The sequence below is a fragment of the Diadema setosum genome, chromosome 15 (genome assembly GCF_964275005.1).
Source record: "Diadema setosum chromosome 15, eeDiaSeto1, whole genome shotgun sequence".
NCBI classification, from domain to species: domain Eukaryota; kingdom Metazoa; phylum Echinodermata; class Echinoidea; order Diadematoida; family Diadematidae; genus Diadema; species Diadema setosum.
The window spans coordinates 17,246,389-17,269,286 of NC_092699.1; the positions used below are offsets into that span (position 1 = coordinate 17,246,389).

At 36.0% G+C, this 22,898-nt stretch overlaps 2 protein-coding genes across 2 annotated transcripts; both read left to right on the plus strand.

The window, feature by feature from the left end:
* The first annotated feature begins 2,263 nt into the window (after positions 1–2,263).
* On the plus strand, positions 2,264–7,070 carry LOC140239018 (methyltransferase-like protein 27). Its single transcript, XM_072318916.1, has 5 exons — positions 2,264–2,426; positions 3,878–4,000; positions 4,396–4,534; positions 5,756–5,848; positions 6,378–7,070. Exons 1-5 carry the CDS (start codon positions 2,319–2,321, stop codon positions 6,566–6,568), a joined length of 654 nt encoding a protein of 217 aa, XP_072175017.1. The 5' UTR covers positions 2,264–2,318; the 3' UTR covers positions 6,569–7,070.
* Positions 7,071–11,771: 4,701 nt separating this feature from the next.
* LOC140239137 (methyltransferase-like protein 27) lies at positions 11,772–14,958 on the plus strand. Its single transcript, XM_072319022.1, has 4 exons — positions 11,772–11,974; positions 13,688–13,826; positions 14,218–14,310; positions 14,757–14,958. Exons 1-4 carry the CDS (start codon positions 11,846–11,848, stop codon positions 14,951–14,953), a joined length of 558 nt encoding a protein of 185 aa, XP_072175123.1. The 5' UTR covers positions 11,772–11,845; the 3' UTR covers positions 14,954–14,958.
* Positions 14,959–22,898: the final 7,940 nt, after the last annotated feature.

Sequence of the window (22,898 nt, forward strand, 5' to 3'; positions counted from 1 at the left end):
GTGTGTAGCGGAATACATGTACAGTCAGTGAAGTGTGTCTACTCATGGAGCTACTAGTAGCTCGTAGCTCCATGGTCTACTCTACCGAATAGACGACTCATTTCACTATTGTATGAAGCAAGCCACTGACTTGTATTTCCACCACTTTTACCTGTAGTGAATGCCGTATATCGGGTAAGTCTGGCATAAATTTGTTGCCTTGTTTTATCCTCGTGATTATGTCACGAGTATTAACAAACATGCACATCACGTTAAACACCAATTCTGGGCCGTGTTTATACTGTAACACCCGGGAATCCCCCAAACGTGGACTGCCAGAACTAGAACTCACTCATCGTGATCAGAATGATTTTTTTTTTTTTTTTTTTTTTTAACTGTAACCCCCTGTACAGTCGGCCGTAGGTACAGGTGACGGTGTGTTGTGCCTGTGTTTATTAACGTAAATACTAAAGGCCTAACCATGCAGATATAAACACAGTAGCTCCATGCTATACCCAAACAATCGGAAACGGTGTCAGGAAAAGCCCCGAAGTGATATGTATTTCATTCCACCATGCCATGGAAGGTAGCGTAGCAGTAGATTGCAAATTTCTGAGTAAAACGTAAAAGAAAGTCCACTTAGTTTCATACGTCTAGTCGTTTACTGAAGGCATAGTGTGATGCCTCGATATGTATTGACCATTACGCATGTCGCGTCGAGGTACAACACATGTGATCCCTTTTTACAGAGGGATAACTGTGCAGTATACACCATGCCGTACTACTCTATTGTTAGTCGTTATTCACCACTTCCGTGCTGCCGCTTTGCTTTGCATACGGTACAGTATGCACTGCAATCATACCGTTGTCTTGGACTGCCGAATTGTTCGATTCCGCGGTTTCGTCAACACGGCAGTAGATCTAGTCTCAGTTCCAGTCCAACTGTCTCTTTTCTCTCCCTCCCTCCCTCCCTCTCTGGCACACATTCACCATCACATTCACCTCATGAGTATCTTCTCCTTCCCTTTACCTCAATCACTCAACTTCTTTTAGTTGGTATACTTATGGTCTCCTCAGTCAGGTTTCCATTGTAGCTTTTTCTCTCATTTATAGTCCTTTTCTTGTGCGTTCTCTAGTTCACCTTCATATACATGTGGATTGAGTGAAGGCAATAATATTAGTAGAACACATCAGTGAAAGTTTGGGGAAAATCCGACAATCCGTTCAAAAGTTATGAATTTTTAAAGTATCTGTGCAATCACTGCTGGAGGAGAAGATTACTACAGTGTATATGTCACATGCGTACAACAATATAAGGAAAATAAAACTAGAATTTCACAAAACTTGACTTTTTGAATAAAGTGCATATTTCTTCGACATGATGATGTTACTGACTTATGTTTGGGGCAATATTATTTCCCCTGACATCTGAAAGAGAGAAGTCGAGTGTTCTTTTATTATGTGAGAAAAGTGAGAATATCTTGAATTTTCTTTATACTTTCTTCATATAGTTGTATGACATCACAAGCTATAGTAGTCTTCTCATCCAGCCGTGACTGAGTAGAAATTTCAAAAATTCATAACTTTTGAACGGATTGTCCGATTTTCCTCAAACTCTCATTCATATGTTCTACTAATATTGCTGCATTCACTCAACCCACATGTCTATGAAGGTGAACTTGTCCTTTAATTTTACTCTTCCATTTGAGCTCTTGAGTTATCATTGTAATAAAAGGCATGCCATGATGTACCTTTCTTTCTCAGGCTTTTCAATGTTTCATCCCTGCATTTCAGTTATATTGCTCATTATCTCATTTTGCTTTATGCAGCTAAGTTACCACATATATTATCAGAGATCTTTCTTTTCCGTTTTTTTTTTTAATCAATCTTATATTAAAAGCAACCAAATGCTCTTTTTGAGTTCTCGTACATGCTAAACTCTGTATGGTATTGGTAAAACATGTTTGCATCATGCCACGGAAATAGCATTTTTAAACTAATTGTACATTTCGTTATTTTCCGAGATGATGGTGGTGGGATAAATATTTCCTGTAGATGCCTAGTAGGCTTAAACTTAGCAAGAAGAACATTTTGCTGTGAAATGCTTCAATTTTGAAATATGAAACCAGCCATTCAAAAAGAAAAAAGAAAAAACTAACGTCGTAAAACAAATGTTGTAAATCTCACTATCATTATTCATTAAATATGCAATGTGAATCTTGGTCTTCTTTTTTACCTGTCGACAGGAATCGTCAGCAGTCTAGCTTCATTCCTCATGCACATCTCACTGAGTCGAGACCCTTCATGAATTTACAGAGAAAAAGAATCAAAAACTGACCATGAATGACGGAGAGTGGAAAGTGAGGAAAGTGAGGGCGCTTCACACGATGAAGGATCAGGCCGAAGTGAAACAGGTGTACGATGAATTTGCCAGTTACTATGACGAGGTAATCTACTATATAGCTTGATATGGGTTTAAAAAAAATGAAATGTTATGAATATTTTACTTGTAGTGAAAGGTTTTCATATATATATATTTTTTTCAAGTTCTGCGCAATACTTGAAAGGGAATGAACAGCAATGTTACAGTAATAGAACACATCAGGGAAAATTGATGGAAATCAGACAATCCGTTGCTGGATGAGTAGACTGCTTCTGTTCGTAGTGTCACATGATTATGGAAACTTATATGAAGAAAGTTCAATATATTTTCAATTTTCTTGCATAACAAATAAAAAAAAAAAACACTCTTGACTTACCTCATTCTATTACGGAAGGGAGGGGAATACTGGTGGCAAAATAAAATGTCACACATTCTGACAACAAACAACTCACCATCACCATAATATCAGACTTAAACTAACAAGAAAACTTTATCCTTCCCTCGCCTCAAGCGCCATTAATCCAGTCTTGATCCATTTAAGTTTTCCCCAACGTGGGCCGAACCGGCCACACCTACTTTGTACTTAATGCATATTCATGACAATTCAGAAAGCAGGGGGAATAATATTACCCTTATCATAATATCAGTATAGTCAAGAGAATGTGAACTGTTCATAAGAATGTAGAATTCTCTTGATATTTTGTCTTTATGTTGTTGCCCATGCATAGCATAATCTTCTCATCTAGCAATGGCATCACCGAAACTATAAAAATTCATATATATTGAACGGATTGTCTAATTTTCCTAGAACTTTCATGGATGTGTAGGCCCTACTGATATTTCTGCATTCACTCAATTCACATGTATTTATAAGTTATGTATTTGTATTTGATTTTACTTTTAAGTATGCAATGTGTGACTCACTTATCAGAGAATCCAGTGCTTGCACGTGGACATTTGCAAGTTGCGATAGATTTTGCCAATCATCGATAATTTCCAGGCATTTCACTATAACCCAAAAAGTGTTAGTTTTGTAATGATTAATCCAGTGCGCGTCACACTAACAATTTTCGCTATTATGCCTTGAAACACTACCCATTGTAAAAGTGCTTGAAATACCCAAATTGTGTTCATACTATAGCTTGAGATATCATTTTCAAAGAGTTTGACAGGGAAGTATAGCTCACAAAAATTACAATTTTTGTCTTCCAGTCTAACAACATGCAATGACATGAATATACCCTCACACATAGACCATTAATTTTACGGTTGCCTGCCACCAAAACCAAGTAAAGTGATAAATCTGCGTATCTGTTACCTGCATTAATTATGCAGATCAGGGGAACTCATTCAAAAGATGTGATTAGTAACAGATTTTATAGAATACCAGAAAGTGAGTCATTTTCCTACATTTGAAGTGAAATATTCTGTTCGTTAATTTTCAATGCATTTCGTTTCATTTGAATTTCATTTTTTATTTTTTCACATGTTGTGGATCTCAACTCGCCTGTGCAGCTTGTACTTTCCCTGGAGTATGTGGGACCTGCCTTCACAGCGGAAGTAGTAGCCAAGATGGAACCCAACCGGGATGCACGGATACTCGACGTGGGCTGTGGCACAGGACTTGTGGGAGATGGGGTATGAAAATTTACCCCCGTTTTACTAACATGGGAAATATTAATTATCTTCTCATGATCATGCACCTCTTGTCTGCATCATTAAATTTCCTACTTATTTGATGGAAGCACTGCACCAAGAATGAGTGGATTAAAAAAAAAAACGAAATTGAGGAAGCGGAACAATCACAGTTTTTTAAAGATCAGCAGAAAATAATAATAAAAAAACAGTTTTACAGAGTGTATAGCTTTACGTTTTCATATGAAACGTAATAGGTCCAAATTGTTTAAAAGTGAGGCATTAACTAATAATAATTTTATCGTATGTGAACTCGAACACTTGCACAGTATATACACTGTATGTCTAAAATTGCCTCAATATTTACAGATCTTCACTTTCTCTCCTTTGATATACAGCTGCACAAGGAAGGCTACAGAAATCTGTATGGTGTAGATCTATCAAGTGAAAGCCTTGATGTCCTCCGAAAGAAGGGAACATACTGTGACCTAACAGAAGCCAGCTTTGGTCCTCTTAATTCTCTCAATTTTACAGATGGTACGTGATCCAATCTCGATAATCGAAGTTAAAGGTATGGTATAATAAATATTGGTGGAGATGAGGATTGAGCCTGTTAACTTTTCGCAAGATACTACGATACCTCTACTTAAATGTTTATAGTATACATTTCTAAGAGGAATTCAAGATTTCAAGAGGAAAATTGGTTAGGAAATGGCTGAGATATACAAACACAAAGTAAAACAAAGCAATCCTAATAAAAGATGGGACCCACCTTTTATTAGGATGGCTGTGTTTTTGATATCTCAGCCATTTCACAACCAATTTTTATCAAATAAACGTTGGATTCCTCTTGGAATTACATGCTCTTTCATATTTCATGAGAGGTTTCTCATTATCTCATTAGAAAAGTTAGAAACCTACATGTAGGAAAGCCAGGTCTAAACCATGTAGTTCAACGGTATTGTTTACCATTGGGAGCAGTGATTTAAAAAAAATGTTCGAGTTATCACATTTGATGCATTTGTGTAGGTCAGGTATATCACAAAAATCCTACCATATAAAAATTTTGCAATAAAGCCTAAAATATACACGTATTATAGAAATAGCGCACGGCACGGAGTGCGATAGTGTAAGTGCAGTCCACGCGAGGTTTCTTCAGATTGGTGCCGCCTCTGCGTACGAGCTGCTAGGCGAGTACGCAGTGCGCACCATCTGAAGAAACCGAGCGTCCACTGCACTTAATGTCGCACAACGGAACAAGTGCGCTATTTCTTTTATGAAATAGCGGTTTTTGATGAATACCCCCCCCCCAAAAAAAAAAAATAAATAAATAAATAAATAAGAAAATAAAAAATATATATATATATAAAAATATAAAAAAAATAAAAAATAAAAAAATAGAAACAGCATAATACGCAATGAATGATTTATTAATAGACAAATTTCGGCAACGCGATAACGCCAGGTAACAGCAGTCTAAAGGCCGCCTCACACTGATTCTTGCGATACGATGGGATGCATGTAGCATCGCAAGCATTCAGTACATCTTTACTACGTTAGATGAATGATACACGAACTCGACGCAACTTCACGAGCGTGGTATATCACTTTTTTTTTTTTTGCGCGACATCTGCACTCCCGTGCAGTGCGCGAAAAAAAAGTTGAATGCTACGTGACGCGTTTTGACCAATTACCATGCTTGAAATCCGCTAGCTATTTTATAATTCCTGTTAACATTGTTTATCATATTATGGGCAGGTTACTTTGATGTAGCAATGAGCTGCGGCTCTTTTCTTCCAACACATCTTAATGAGAAGTGCCTTCCAGAAATGATACGACTCGTCAAGTCAGGTAAATGATTGTCATTATTATGTATCTCAGTCTCAGCACCTTGTCTGTTGGTCTGTCTCAGTTGGTTTACTCATGGCTGTATGTACATCATTCTGTATAATTATCATGACTGAAAATTAATTTCCCAACCCTTATCACAATTGAAATTCATCTCCTGTACCCCAAAGTGTAGTCGTAAACTATACTACCTACCTGTAATATCCAGTTATTGAACTGAACTTATTTCTCATATTTCACAACAAAAGTAAATACAGTAAAATCACTGGAGAAAAGTAATATCGAAATCATCAGATTACAATTGCAAATATAGAAAAGTAAAGCTTCAAAAGTAAAGGCGATGATAATAGAGCAGATTAGATAACACATGACTATTTTTAAGTGGGCCTACATGACGGAACCAAGGCATAGGTCCGTTTCGAATGAGAGTGTGAAATATGACAGAACCAACTATAAAAAGTAGTGCTTGTAAGTATAGACGGTTACTATTGTGATGATGGACTGTCTTAGTGCTGATGTTTTATCATTACAGGTGGGTTTATCATTATCACGACCAGGAAGTACATCTTTGATGGGGAGACGGGTGACATGAAACTGAAGCCAGGGCTCGCTAAGCTCGTTGAGGACGGACTTATTGAGAAAGTGCGGCACGAAGAGTCGTTGTACGAGAAAGATGGTGATGATCACGTGGTCGGCATAACCCTAATATACAGGGTAGTGTAGTGCCATATCTCGGTATATTTACTCATCGTTATTAAACCTTTTATTTAAGTTTCTTGGTGACAGTGACCAGAGCTGAAACACTCAGGAAATTCGAGTCGTCCTTACAGAGTATAGCTTCAAATCAAAGAAGCAGAACAGTGAGAGTTTCAACAAAATGGAAGAAGAAAAATGAAGATGATATAAGATTTCGTTGTTGACATGTTTTCCACAGGAAGATTTGTATTATGCAGACTGAATGAAGTGACATCCCTCCGCTGATTTTGATGAGAATGCTGTAGGAGTGATGAGTCAGCTACTCGTAACATCCCTGACCCCAAATTTATCGTTGTAAAATCGTTAGGTCTCGAAGTGATATTATGAGATATACCTCTTCTTTAAAACCTAAATATATAGTGAATTTTTGCGCAGGATCGCTATTTCTTCTTGCTGTTGGTTAAAGCAGATTTTACAAGTGTACATGACGTTAAAAGTTTGTCCATATACACTTTACAATGTATTCCCTTCAGGCAACGTGCACTCAGCTGTCCCGATGGGTGAATCCAAATTCGACTTGTGATATCAAAATTAAAATTCATGGCACAAACAATTCAGAGGACTTTTTTTCTTCTCAGTGATAAAAGAAAAATGTTCTTCCATGTACCATAAAAATTATGTATATCACGAATTTAGTGTGTGACATAGAGGAAGCGAGAATGTCCCATCGTTATGGAGGGAAGTTAAATGGTATGGGCTTTCAGCGAGCAGATATTACTTGTGTAAAACGCCATTTTAGATTCAAATTGATGTACATAAACAATGTGACCAAATGAAGCTTTGAGGTCGAAACCCCCTCTACAGTGTACCAACAAAACCCACTTATTATGTGCATGTGACATTGCCAAGAGTTTATTCTACGGGATACCAGGGTCGTGTGATATACTTATCACAAGTGTATTATATTAAATGTAAAGAAAATAAAATCAACGAATATAATTCCAGTCTTTTGTGTAATTTGCTATCTGTAGAAATGAATTTGTTCAGTGGGGTATTGCGATATATAGATGGAAGATGCCCACATTGTCGTATGGATGTAGATATTTGATTAGCTTTTATTGAATTTGATTTAAATACATGTAGATACAATGTATTTAGGTTTTTGTGGTAAAAAAAAAACGTACTTAGAGAATTTGGCACTTTCCATGTACAAAACAAAGACAACATTTTCGTATTTTCAGTAATTTGACATAATATACACAGAATAAAACATTATACAATATACACAGTATTGCTGGCATTATATTTTTACATTGCATTTGCAATTTTTAATTCAATCTTCAATACATTGGGTGATATTAAGTTTGATGCTGGTACTGGTGCTATCTATTAACCATTATGTTAAATCGAGCACCAACATCGACGGTCATATTCACGCAAGTAATTTACGGATCCAGTTGGCCCATTTTCATTTCTCTCTGATAACATTTTCTGGTCAAATCTGGACCCCATTTCATAAAAGATGTTAGGATAGCAACTCTTGCTGGAATGGCAACTTCCAGTAGCAACAGCCAATCAGGAAGCTGGATTCTTGTCGTTGTCATGACAATTGTCATTCCAGCAAGAGTTGCTATCATATCAACTTTTTATGAAATGAGGCCCTGGTCAGACCATCACAGATGCACTAAAAACAAATAAACAAACAAATAAATAAACAAACAAACAGCTACACTGTACATGTATTTCCCCGCATACAACATTTGGCAGTAATTTCAGGAAAATTGTGTGGCCCTTTGAACATAATGCTCTAGCGTAAATTCAAAGACCTAATTGTGCTTTTAACTTTGTGGACACCAATACATTGATGATCAGCACTTACTGCCATTTCTCAAAATATGGCACCTATCTAGTATGACAAGAATCGTTGAATTTGTCAATAATAGTACAGGTATGATTCGTGTGTGTATGTGTGTGTATGTCTGTCTGTCCGTCTGTGTCTGTGTGTGTCTGTGGCTGTGTGATTGTGTGTGTGTTTGTGTGTGTCTGCTGCTCCATTGGTGAGAACATTATCATTGACTTGAACGAGCACAATGTACCTGGCTGCATTGATTCAATGGTTTCATCAAAAACCTCTTGTGTGCGTCTCTCTTTCCCGTTATAGTCCTTCTCTTGGTACAAAACAATTTTTTATTTGCATAGTCAGGCACTCTCAGTCACGCGAAACAAACATTTTGCAGCGTCGTAAACGTGAAACTAACGATCGAATTCCCTTACCCAGTAGCCAGTAACTACAGTATGAAGTTCGCACTAAGCATTGTAACTTTGCCTGTCTGTTTGTGAGGGCAGCTGCAGTCTTGGCTCATGTATAGTAAGGGTACTAGGTCTCGCGCAGGGACCTAATGATCGCGCATAGCGTAACTGCGTATAGCAAGCGATATTACGCGTAGGACTAAGCGCGAAATTTGCCGATAAGCCCATGGAATAAACATACCTGACTTACCGCCCAACATGAGAAGGAAGCAGGTAAGAAATTTTGATTTCCAACAAATTTTCCACTAAATTTCCAATTTTTTACCTTGTACAAACCTACCTTCCCTTAAAATCTGTTCTAAGGATGTTGTAGCCTAGACGTGTCGTCTCGCTTGTCTCGTTCGTAGTCGATAGAATTCGTAATTTGTTCGATCGATCGTTTACCACGTGACGTCATCATACACACGAACAATGTATGCTGCCAGCTACGCTGAAATACTGTTAATAAATGTTGTTTTAAGTCAAATTTTAACACAACGATTATGATATTACAAAGGAATAAATATTTCAGTCTATCGAAGTTGAAGTGTGATTTCAATTCAAATTTGCTTGTGATTTCTTGCGCTAACTTGTGATATATTTGTGACAGGGGAGGGCCATATGATACTGAAGAAAACAAATTAGATGAGAGTGTGACAAATGGGTGACGAAAATGAGAGGGTGACGAATGGGTAAGCACACACACAAACACGCACACACACACACACAAAATATATGTTCATATTTTACTTTTTTCCATTTCATATTACGTGTATATTATTGGTTAAAGTGATTAGAAATATTGTAAGAAAACTTTATAAATGAAAATCATTAACGATTATGAAAATATCAATGATAAAAATAATGATAATAAGAATGATAAAATGATGGTGGTGGAAGTGATAGTAATAATAATGAAAATGATAATGATGATTATGATGATCGATGATGGTGGTGGTGATAATAGTAATAATGATAATAATAATAACAATAATAATAATAAGAAGAAGAACACATATGATAATAATAATAATAATAATAATAATAATAATAATAATAATAATAATAATAATACATATAATGATAATAACAACAATATACGCAAGTTAGGTAAAACTGCTGTTGCTTATAACAGGGACAAATTTAATATCAAGTGAAAAAATATTCTACGAAAGCCGGAGCACGTTACAGCCGCAGAGGGGCAGACACTTTCACACATGAAACTACAGAGGGCAGCTGCGCGATCTTTACATACCCCGAGAAATTGAACGCATAAAAAAAAGTCCGACATACAAACGGCGACAGCGCACTACTCCGTCATCGTATCATCAGGAGATTCTGGGAGGTGATTTTTCTGCATTTTCGTGATATTCATTGAGAAATTCAGGTACGATTATGGAATAACTTCTATTATAAGAGCATTTCAAATTTTCGTGCGCGATATCTAGACCCCTCAACCATACATAAATTATTGTACCTCATGCACGTCTTACCTAGTCGAGAGTCTTCATAAGTTTGCACATAGGCTTACATGGGAAAAACAAAAAGCCTCAAAGACTGACCATGACTGATGAGTGGAAATTGAAGAGATTAATCACGCCACATACGCTGAAGGATCAGGCGGAGGTGAAACAGCTTTACGATGAGTCTGCCTGTTACTATGATGAGGTAATCTAGCTGGATATTGGCTCTTTGCAAATGATATGTCGGGTACATTTTAGTTGGAAGTTGGAGTTGGAAGTTGGAAGATTTTAGTGCATTTTATCCAGGTTCTGCACACTATTTAAATTATGCCATATTATGTAGGCCTACTTCTGAATCTTTGATCAGAGATTTCGGGGCTTGCGTACACAAGTTTCGATAGATTTTGCCAAGCAGGCCCTATCGACAATTTCCAGGCATTTCACCATATATAAAGCGTTTGATTTGTACTGTATGATAAGTCCACCGCGCATCACCTTCACAACTTGAGCTCTATCACATGAGGCACTATACATACCTATTGTAAAAATGGTTCAAATGTTTTATCAGAATTGTGTCTATGCCATCTTTGTATGTTTTACAAGCAAGCATAGCTCACTCACAATATCAGAATTTTGGTCTTCCACAGCCTAAGAATAGTTTAACCAATAATAGAAATACACCATGAAACACAGACCATTATTGTTGTCACCAAAACCAGAGTAAAATTTTAAATCTACGTTGATGTTACCTGCATATAGAATATGAATAATGTAGGCCTATTGGGGATAAAGATGTGATAATGAGTTACAAATAGGTCTATTGAGATTGCCAAAAGTGAGTCGTTTTCCTACATTTAATTAGGAAATCCATTCCAAATTCTATAGAAAGAGAACAAATCCCTACAGAACGTTTCAAAAATAACAAAAATCGGATAGGAAATGAGGAAGACATTTTGAAATTTCACAATTTTTTCAGAAAGCATAAATTTTATTGACCGACCAGTCCTTATAAATATTGAAATGAACGAGTTGATGATTTCATACCCTCACAATTTTTCATGAATGTAATATACGAAATTCAGAACAATTGTTATCATTAGCTAATAAGGTAAAAGCATATTCCCTTACCAAAATTATTATCAGAGTTAACATTTGCTCTTTTATTTTGGGTGGTTCTGAGGCAAGTTTTATATTTATACAGCTAAAATACATGTATGTGATTTTTGTCATTTCTGTATGAAATGAATTAGAAATTGTAAGAGCATGGCATCATGAACTTGCTGATTTGAATCATTACCGTAACGACTGGTCAAGAGGTGTTTTCCGAAAATTTTGAAATTTCAACATTGTCATAACTGCCTTATATCTTTTCAGATTTTGATCATTTTTGCACTGTTCTGCTGGGCATTTTTTCTCTGTCCAATAAAATTGAAAAAAAATATTGAAGTGAATTTCTTCTTTAAAGTGGAATATTCTGTGCGATGATTTTGAAGTACAATACATTTCATTTGAATTTCATTTTTATTTTTATGTTGCGGATCACAACTCACCTATGCAGGTTGCACTCTCTGCAGACTATGTAGGACCTGCCTTCACAGCGGAAGTAGTAGCCAAGATGGAACCCAACCAGGATGCACGGATACTCGACGTGGGCTGTGGCACCGGACTTGTGGGAGATGGGGTATGAAAATTTATCCCACTTTTACGCACACTGGTTGTTTTAATTACCTTTTCCTGACCATGCAACTCTCCACATAGGTATATCACTGATTTATATAATGAAAACACCACCCCTAGATTGAGTGTTAATGATATAATTGAGCCAGCAGGAGAAAGCTTACAAAAAATACGCAGTGCACAGATTTACATTGTTCTCATGAAGCTGTAATAGCATACCATAATACACTTAATGTTTTGCCATGATAAGTTGTCGTCTATGTCATCTCCTAGGAATTAAGTACCTGTTCTATCATTCTATCTTGTCTGTTTGTATGATGATATTCTTATTTGCTTCCACATGCCTACGTTAATGATTATAAACTACATTTTTGCTTTAAACATTATAATTGTTTTTTTTTTTAAGCATTACACCATTTCAAAGCAGCAAATAAATTATTTTCAACCTCCTGTAAATTTCCAGACGGAAAAATGAAATATACTCAAATCATCCTCAAATAATAGAAAATTAAATAATCTGTGGATTACGGCAAATCGTTGATATGATTTAAGAGCAGAGTGTGTCCAAATCTTAATGATTCCTGTAGAACGCCACGTGTAATAGGCATTTGTGCAGATTTATATTGCATTTCCATAACATACAAATACGTACATACTCGAGCTGGATTCTTGCTCGAGTATGTACGCCCATGATTTCTTTTATCATGACTACTACTAAAACACTGATCAATTCTGTACTTATTTACGTCGATGTAGGGCAATTTGTCAATCAGTTGCAATGAAAGAAGGGAAGAATTTCATGAATTTGAATACAAATTGTAATCGGTTTGATAAACAACTGAGCATCTCTTTTAATACATACAACATAGACTCATCATATCATTTGCCATACAACCTCCTATGCTCCGGCTCACCATTCTTTTTTTTTTTCTCCAAACAATGATTTCCTGTGACATAGTGTTCAATCCAACCGTTTCCACCATCCGTGACTCAAGAAATTGACAGTAATATGGATGAATCGATTATGTTGTGCAACTACTGTATGACCGTCCATTTGCAGCTCATCTTAATCGTAGGGCGACTGTTATGTTTTTTATATGAAAAGTCACAAATGATATGAAGTCAATCCCAAAATGTAGATCTGCAACGTTGGCTTGAGCTGCAACTTTAAGATATTTAAATCATCATGACTATTGTTTATCTAAGTTTTGCGTCACGGGTAAGAGAGAATGACCACGTGATTTGAGCAGTAAACATACGCATTATATTCTGTTTACAATCATTGACACAATGTCTCGCGAAGACACTATTGTGAAATGTAGTATCGGTAGTCCCTATTATTGTTTTAAGAGCTTTTTTTTTTTTTAAATTCCGCCGCCCTACTGGGATACTCATTTTTCTACATCAATATTCATCTAAACACATGATACATCATAATATTTTAAACAAGGCACTTTGAAAAATATGCAATGAAATATCGTGACTCAGACCATCATATCATCTATATCAAGAAAACAGGTGTCTGAACAGACACCGTTTTTTCCGAAGCACTTGCAGCTTATGATTATTTCTTGCAATAATATTTTGTTTTAAGATTAATTAGCATTAATTAACAATGTGCACTCAAACACTCGTACATTTGCAGTCTCTCTTCCAGTATGGTGCACGATTTGTCTCGATATTTACAGATCGTCATTTTCTCTCCTTTGATATACAGCTGCACAAGGCAGGCTACAGAAATCTGTATGGTGTAGATCTATCAAGTGAAAGCCTTGATGTCCTACGAAAGAAGGGAACATACTGTGACCTAACAGAAGCCAGCTTTGGTCCTCTTAATTCTCTCAATTTCACAGATGGTAAGTGATACCAACTTGACTGGATAATCAAAGTGAAATGCTGCTTATTTTACCCGTACTATATACGGGAACCTGGTGGTCCGTGTATTAACCTTATGGGGATTTTAGAATTCAGTCTGGAACGGGTTTAACTGCATCCCACTATCAGACCCCCCCCCCCCTCCTCCCAAGGGGGCTCTTTAGTACTCTCTTGGATTTTGTGTCTGTTTCGCTCATGTGTTTGTTTGTTTGTTTTTGTGAAGGGAGATATTTTAAGTTAAAGTATTGTTTGTTGTGTCCAACACGCTTGCCTATAGGTAGGCCTATATGTGGAGATATAAGCCTCTTTCTTAACGTTATGTATCAGGACATTTCGTGTTCACACTGTAACGCCTTTTCATGGACTGGACAGGTTACTTTGATGTAGCAATGAGCAGCGGTTCTTTTCTTCCAACACATCTTAATGAGAAGTGCCTTCCGGAAATTATACGACTCGTCAAGTCAGGTAAAATAATGATTGCCATTATTATATCTTTGTATTTGATATTCCGGCAGTCCGGAATTAAGGAAACATATCAATCAATTTCTAATCTTAACTTAGCTACCCGATCGGGCATGATCAGGCCACCAATTTTAATTTTTTAATTTAATTTTTTTTTTTATTTGGTGGACCGACATGTTCTTTTAATAGTGGCCCAGGACCACCAGCCCGCTGTCAGCGTTGAGCCCTGTTGAATATTTCAGTCTGAGCTTATTTCCTGTAGTAGGTTTGCCCCATTTGCTTTTCTCCATCAATGTAGATCGTAAGCAAAATACCTGAAATATTCAGTTTCCATGAAACCCTTCTTAAATTCAAAATCGATCTCCCGTGCCCAAAAGTTTAGTCTTATACCACCTAGCTCTAATATTGAGGAGCTGGTCTTTCTCATTGCTAATGTTTTACCATTGCAGGTGGGTTTATCATCATCACGACCCGGAAGTCCATATTTGATGGGGAGATGGGTGACATGAAACTGAAGCCAGGGCTCGCTAAGCTCGTTGAGGACGGACTTATTGAGAAAGTGCGGCACGAAGAGTCGTTGTACTTGAAAGATCCTGCTCGTGATAATCACGAGATAGGCATAACCCTTGTATACAAGGTATTGTAGTGCCATATCACACAAGGTGTACTCATCAGTATAATAAACCTCTGATTTTAGCTTCTTGGTGACAGTAACCAGAAAACACTCGGGAAAATTTTACTGATGGATAAAATGTACTCCACACTACTCAACCTCAACCTTACTGAGTAGAGTCAAATCAAACAAGCAGAACAGAGTTTCACCAAAATGGAAGAGGAAAAATGGAGATGGTATAAGATATAGTTCTTGACACGTTTTCCATAGGATGATTGTGATGACTGTGACATCTCTCCGATCATTTTGTTAATAATGCTACAACGTTGTAGTACATTGTATACGACCAAGTGATGATTTAGCTACACCTACAACTTTTATCGTTGTAAAGTCAATAGGTCTCAAAATGAGATATACCTCTTCTTGAATATCTAAATATATAGTGAGGTGGTTTTTGTTTGTTTGTTTTGTTTTGTTTTGTTTTTGTTTTTTGTCTTTGGGCACAGGATCGCTGTTGTTGCTATTGTTTAATTCAGATTCATTAAGTGTACATAACGTTAAAAAGTTTGTCCATATACGGACTGTACCTTCAGCCTACGTACACTCAACGTGCACTCACATTGTCATGTCCCATTGTCCCCTTGCGATCTAAAAACTCGAATTCATTATACGAACAATTGAGGGGCTTCTTCTGTTTTTCTTTCCATTGATGAAAGAAAAACTATCTCCATTATGAGATTTGCTTTTATTCTTTTTAATTTCATGAATTAAGTTTGTGATACATTGTATCTAAATAACAATAAAACCCTATCATGGAGAGAAATGAATTTGTTGGGGCCTTCAACGAGAAAAAAAATATCAATAATGAAAAAAGGCATTTTAGATTCAAATTGATGTCTATAAACAATGTAACCGATTGAAGCTCGGAGAAGACGACCCCTTTACAACATACCAACAAAACCCACTATGCTTGTGAATTTAGCAAGAGTTTATTTCATGGGATGCCAGGGTCATATGATGTATGATTATTACATCGTAAATAAAGTCAAATAATTTGATTCCAAACTTTTGTGTAATTTAGTCTGTGTTTAATAGGGTGTTGTGGTATAGATGGAAGACACTGGCGGAAGAAGATATTTTAAGACTTTGTATTGAATTTGACTTTGATTTTTTTTTGTTATATAGTGTGAAATAGTCAATTCGTCAATTCGTTTATTCATCTCATTTTCGGATAAAACAATACAACAGTATTGGATTTTACAATACACAAAAGGATAATCAATCATTTACATGTAACAGTGAAAATGAAAAAGGAGAACTTGAATAAAGCCAAAAAGGCCTTGTGAAGTAAGTTCCCTTACGAGTATGCACAAAATAATTGATTTTTAAGGTACAAAGTGTAGACATGGACAGAAAACCAACAAACACAACAAAACATAACATAACAAAACAAAACAAAAACATAAGACAAATGATATGATAGATTGACTATGTGTGATTTGCTAGAAGGTATATTTTCAAAAATTTCTTAAATGAGGACAGGCTATTGCGTGAAAAAATATCTCTAGGAATTGAATACCAGATTAACGGAAATTGGTGACGTACGGAGTTTGAAACCAGATTTGTTTTTACTACCCACATATGAAATCTATTGCAATTTCGTGTATTGTATTTATGAATTTCATTATTAGTTGAAAACATACATGAAATATTATGAGGTAACATATCTTTGAAATGATAAAATCCCCAAACAGCGGTATTATAAGTATACAAATCAAATATATTTAGTGGAGCGGCATAGCTCGAAAAATTAGAGGAATTGTGCATTTTATGATAAAAGCACCAAATTTCACACACATGTTGACAATTACATTTGAAAAAAATTCAGATATTGGGCCATTGTAAATAGCGCCCTCAACGGCCATGGCAGCCATTTTTCAAAATGGCCGCCATAAATGCTATTTTTCGCAAAAAATGAAAAAATTCAGAAGGGAAAATCAGTAAGATTTTGCAAACGAGTGGGAAATAACATTCAAAATAAATTCAGATATCGGGCCATCGTAAATAGCGCCCTCAACGGCCATAGCAGCCATTTTTTCAAAATGTCCGCCATAGATAAATGCCATTTTTCGTAAAAATTTACAAATATCAGAAGGGAAAATCAATAAGATTTTGCAAACGAGTGGGATATAACATTTAAAATAAATTTAGATATTGGGCCATCGCAAATTGCGCCCCCTAACAGTCATGGCAGCCATTTTTTTTTTTTTCAAAATGGTCACCATAAATGCCATTTTTCGCAAAAAATTAAAATTTCAGAAGGGAAAATCAATAAGATTTTGCGAACGAGTGGGAAATAAAATTCAAAATAAATTTAGATGTTGGGCCATCGCAATTAAGTTGCCCCCTCAACGCCAATGGCGGCCATGTTTAAAATTGGCTGCCATGAATACCACCTTTTTCTCTGAATTTACTAATTCCAGAAGAAAAAGGTCAGTAAATTCTTGCGCCTATGTATTACATTATTGTAAATAGCGCCCTCAATGGCCATTGCAGCCATTTCCTGATTTCACAAAAGGAAAAGTCAAGATTTTGCACACAATTTGAAAATTATATTTGAAATAAATATTTGTATTAGATTATTATAATACTGCCCTCAACGGCAATGGCCGCCATATTCCAAAATGGCTGCCATTGTCATAATCATTTTGTTTTCAAAAATGGTAATTTCAGAAAGAAAACTTTAAAAAATGTGTACATAAATTGAAAATCATGTTTAAAATCAAACAATATGTGACCCGCTACAACAAAAAGATCCTCAAAAAATTTTGAAAAATGGCTGTCATGGACGTTGATGGCGCTATTTACGATGGCCCAATATCTAAATTTAATCTGAACGTGATTGTCAACCTGTGTACGAAATTTGGTGCTTTTATTACAAAATGCACAATTGTTCGGTTATGCCGCTCCACTACATCGATCATCAAAGGCACAAGTGCACCTGTGGAATTGTGCATCTGTGCATCAATAGAAATCTGACAACCAGTCAGTCCGCAGCACGTATGCTAATCAGCCGATCCGGCAAGATTTATTCAGCACTCTCGTTGACGATCTTTGCGTTCGAAAGGTGTCTCGTCGAGCGAGATTTTGCGAGACTTTGATAGGGCTATGGTTTTCACAGTGTAGCGACTTGTACATACATTCGTCATGGCTACAAGTCACGGTAAATTGTTCTCCAGACTTTGATCTTTATTTTGATACTAAATTTGCGTATAACATCGGATCTTATCATGACTGTATAATCAGTTGAATTTGCGTAAATTTTACCTGCTTTTCACGGGAGATTTTGTCGTCTAAAGTTCTTTTTTGGTTCCTGACCGGATTAAGAAACTGTTGTTTCTGATTCTGGCTTTTTCGTAGAGAGGAAACTTATATAGATGCTCATCATATATTGGAGTCAAGGAGACGCAAGCATGTTTTATACTAGTTTTTCCGTTTTGAAATTTTTAAAATTCACTCCTAAGCCGGAAGTATGCTTCACACAAAGTGTACAGTGGCGCGAAAGAGCTCTCTCATTGGACAGTGCATGCATTCAGCGCTTGAACTACACGCGTGCCGAGAAACCGCAAGTGGCATGAAACCGTTATGTAGCAGTGCAATGACGTAATGCAAGCGCTGAATGCAAGCGCTGTCCAATGAGAGAGCTTACTCTTGAGATTGCACGGTTTCAAGCTGATCAGCACTGACATCGATGTATATTTTACTGTTTCCTGACCGGATTAAGCAACAAATTGTCAAGATATTTACATGGATACAAAGATTAGGAGATGGACTACCAAATAAAGCATTTTCATTGAGACGCAAGGTGAATTTGGTATTTTTTTGACGTCTTGAACGTGTACTGCACGAATTACTTTTTTCATCATTTTTCAAGCTCAAATTACGCTATGATATTTTTCATTTACAATAATTTGAGTAACATGTAACGATAGTTTACATATTTTCCTTGAATTTGATACCAAATTTGTGAACATAAGGTGTATTTTTGTTGCCGAAAGCCCAAGGACAAAATCCCCTTACGCAGCTTATTACGTATGCAAGCCTAGAGCGGGCTTGCATACGAGTTGAATAAATACGAGCGAATTATCGGGTGCTGCGGACTGACTGCAACTGTTTGAACAATCACAGCCAGTTGGAACTCCAATGTATAAAACCTCCTTGGTATTACACAAAATCACCCCTATATACACATCAGTTTTTCGGGAGTACCAATTGGTGGAGTGTCGCAATCAGCGGTTGGGCGCATTGTGTGGGTGCATGATTGTGTATGCGTGTGTTAGTGTTTTTTTGTTTTAAAGAATATTTTATTCTTCATCAATGGGAAACATAACATACAGAAAAAATGCTTACAAAATTCTCTGGACCAATTTCATAATCCTTTACATCAATAGATACAAAATTTATACCAAAACTTTACACTCTGATACATTTTTTTTTTCACAATCCATATACACAATCCATATATAGACATCACTTCTTTTCTAGTTTTACACTATTAATCCCTCATTCTCTTAACCATTTTTATTCTTTCATTTCATTATTAATTCTATTAACTAAATCACCTACCAAAAATAATTTCTTTTCAGCTTTCATTCAATCCAACCTAAAATATCAATATCCATTGATTGAAGTTTATTGTTTAAAAAAAAACAAAACAAAAAAAAAACAACCCCCTCCCTCGCAACCCCCCACCCCCCGACCACTCTATACCCCCGTCCATTCTCCCTCTTACTACCCCAACCCCATCCCCCCTCCCCCTTCCAAAACCCCCATCACAATAAAACCTCAAAGGCAACTGAAACCTGTGTGTCCTGACTTACATGTTAACACATATTACAATACGAGTGCGTGGAAAAGGCATTTCCTGGTGGATGTGCAGCAGACCCTACTCTATTAAATAAACGCAAAACAAATTCTCAAATTTTTTTTTCCAGTTGTCCCACTTTTGTAAATGTATTGGCAACGTATTACGTATAACTGCTAACTTTTCTTCTTCTAACATACCCTGCTCTATAGACCTTTTAATGAAATATTCCGTTGGGGGTGTCTTATTTTTCCTTCCTAAAAAAAGCAATTTCTTCACCAAAATTATAACATGGTTAACTAACTGAGCTTTTCCTTTATCAGGTAGCTCTATACCAAAAAAGATCTCTTCCCAACTCAACTGTTGCAAATCAACATATTGAACAAAAGTACTACATTTTCCCCAAACTTTCCTAGCAAATTCACATGTATAAAATATATGTTTATACGTCTCTTCCTTTTTATGACAAAAAGAACATAAATTATCATTTACGAACTTAAACTGAAATAATTGATGATTTGTGTACACTATTCCATGCAATAATCTATATTGAAAATCCCTCAAAACAGAACTCAAAGTGCTACTTCCTATCCTACTAAAAATACACTTTATATCTTTATTAGAAAAATCACAAAAATATAAATTTCTCATTTTTTCTATCACCAAAGAATCATCACTTACTTTCTTCACTAATTCAACATATATGTCTTTAGAGGTAATCTTTTCCAAAGGAATTTCCTTCCCATTTCTTATAAAAATCATTTCATCAACACTTGTATCCTTCTCTACCTCTGTGTTCCTTTTCCAACCAATTGGAAGCGCTTCATATATCTTCTGAATACTCAAAATATTTAAATAATTAAATCCTTTACTATAAAAATATTCAACAGAAAATAATTTACCATTCCTATCCATTATGTTCCAATCTAAAGCAATTTTTCAAAAACAAATCTTCATCAAAACTGCATTTTCCCTCAATACGAATCATTTTTTTATTAAACAATACTTCCTTCCTTATTTGATTATAATTACCCCTGAAATCCCTTGTTTTCACTCATGTTTTCAACAGATCCCTGTAAAATTCCGGTATAGACAAATTCAAAAGATAAATAAAATGATTACAGCGAAATATAAATTTACCTCCAATATGTTTAGTAACAAACTGAAAATATTATTTCCATTTCATTTCTATACCATAAAATAACCTTTTAACCCACATTACTCGTTGAGCGTTTATCAATGATGGAAAATGCATGAATTTTACTCCCCCGTGTTCATAATCTAATACCAACACAGTTTTTTTAATTTTTGGTTTCCCTTGCCAAATAAATTCCCAAACAACAATTTCCAATTCATTATATACCCATTCTGGCAAAGGAGTAAGAGACCCCACATATATTAACTTAGAATAAATAAAAGACTTCAATAACTGAATTTTACCAACTAACGTCAAATCTCGTTGCTTCCACCATATCAATAATTTCTTTATTTTACTAAGTATTTCTTTATAATTCAATTTTTCTTTCACCTCTGGATCCAAAGTGAAATATACCTCTAAAATTTTTAACTCCGTCACCATTTGTCCAAAAGAAAAATCATTAACACTATCTTTACTACTTCCCAATTCTAACACTTTTATCTTATCTTTATTTAGTTTAAGTCCAGAGACCCGTTGAAAACAATCAAAAATAAATTCAATCCTCTTGATTGATTAAAAAATCTTGTACTAAAAATGTAATATCATCCGCATAAAGCACTTGTCTAACTTCATTCCCTCCAAAACATAACCCTGAAATCTCCTTGTCTTTTCTTATCGAATGCGCTAACACTTCTATATACATAAAATAAACAGATAGGGTGACAGTGGATCCCCTTGTCGAACCCCCTTTTCTATCTTAAAATACCCTGTCACACAACTAAGAGCATTATTATAAAGAGTGGAAATCCATTAGTGTGGGGAATGCGGACGATTAAAATCGTCCAGTATCTGGACTAAGCACAACGTTGGACACGGGGAAGTATGCTCTAGTCCTCGACCTTGTGGTTTTACCAATTTACTCGGAGTCGCCGTTTTATTTTAGGTAAGTCTGCACGCGTCTCCTTTTTCGTCTTGCTAAGGAGGTACTATGGCTCGCCTAGTACCTCCTTTGAACTTACCAACATGTATTACTTGTACTATGTACCAAGAATATCATCCTGTGTATATCGCGATTCTAGTAGGCTTATAGGCCTACATGAAGTAATCTCCCATGTGTTTTCTTTCCTTTACAGCAACTCTCAGAACAGTGCCGGGCTGGTTATTATCGCAATCAAATTGGAACTGTATATATAGCCCTGTTTAATTAGCGGCAAGAAGGGGCGTATCTGTACCCAATCGTTCAATTGATGGAGTAACATGTAGTTTTCTTCTCTTTGATCCCATATTTAATGCCACCATATAGAAATATTTGAAATACTGTAGGCCCTTATGTACCAAACTGGAGCTGCCCCACAGATAGGAAGACAATTGATTCATGTGTCTCTGCATCATGACTATATAGCCACCCTCTGAGGAAGATGTGTCTTTATGATGGTACTTACTGTTCGCTCTTCCTTCTTATAATAAAACATGAGCGGTACGTACAGGTTTAGACTCTGGAATGCGAGAATAAAATTTGGCAAAATTCGATGAAATATAAATAAAAATTACTCGACTTTACATGACTTCACCTTATGTAAGATAATAAATCAATTGTATTTGAAGATTATACCATATCGGTTCCATTTGTTGGAAGCAATCGGAAAGATTATAAAAGCGGCTTTACAGTGCACGAGGGTACAGATTCAAATATTTCCGCGACATACCATGGTATCCAGGTCGGATTTGATAATTGGGTCATTCAAATTCGCACAAAACGACAGCGCCATGAAGATAATAGTCACTTATCAACTTCGCACTTCTGTCAAACAATGTATTGAGCATTTAGATAATCCAAATTAGAATGCCCATCGAAAGCATTTGAATTCGTGAGAATGCGAGGGAGCATCTTTTCGAGCATTCTAATTCGCACGTGAGCATTCAAGCTTTGGAGTATATAAGTTCATTCAATTTAGCAGTGAAGGGTTAGTGACAGT

Excerpts from the sequence above, each read along its gene's own strand:
- LOC140239137 (XM_072319022.1), top strand. The coding sequence starts at position 11,846 with ATGCAGGTTGCACTCTCTGCAGACTATGTAGGACCTGCCTTCACAGCG. Across the intron at positions 11,975-13,687 it reads CCGGACTTGTGGGAGATGGG|CTGCACAAGGCAGGCTACAG; the intron begins GTATGAAAATTT and ends TTTGATATACAG. Across the intron at positions 14,311-14,756 it reads TATACGACTCGTCAAGTCAG|GTGGGTTTATCATCATCACG; the intron begins GTAAAATAATGA and ends TTACCATTGCAG.
- LOC140239018 (XM_072318916.1), top strand. The coding sequence starts at position 2,319 with ATGAATGACGGAGAGTGGAAAGTGAGGAAAGTGAGGGCGCTTCACACG. Across the intron at positions 4,535-5,755 it reads TTCTCTCAATTTTACAGATG|GTTACTTTGATGTAGCAATG; the intron begins GTACGTGATCCA and ends TATTATGGGCAG. Across the intron at positions 5,849-6,377 it reads GATACGACTCGTCAAGTCAG|GTGGGTTTATCATTATCACG; the intron begins GTAAATGATTGT and ends TTATCATTACAG.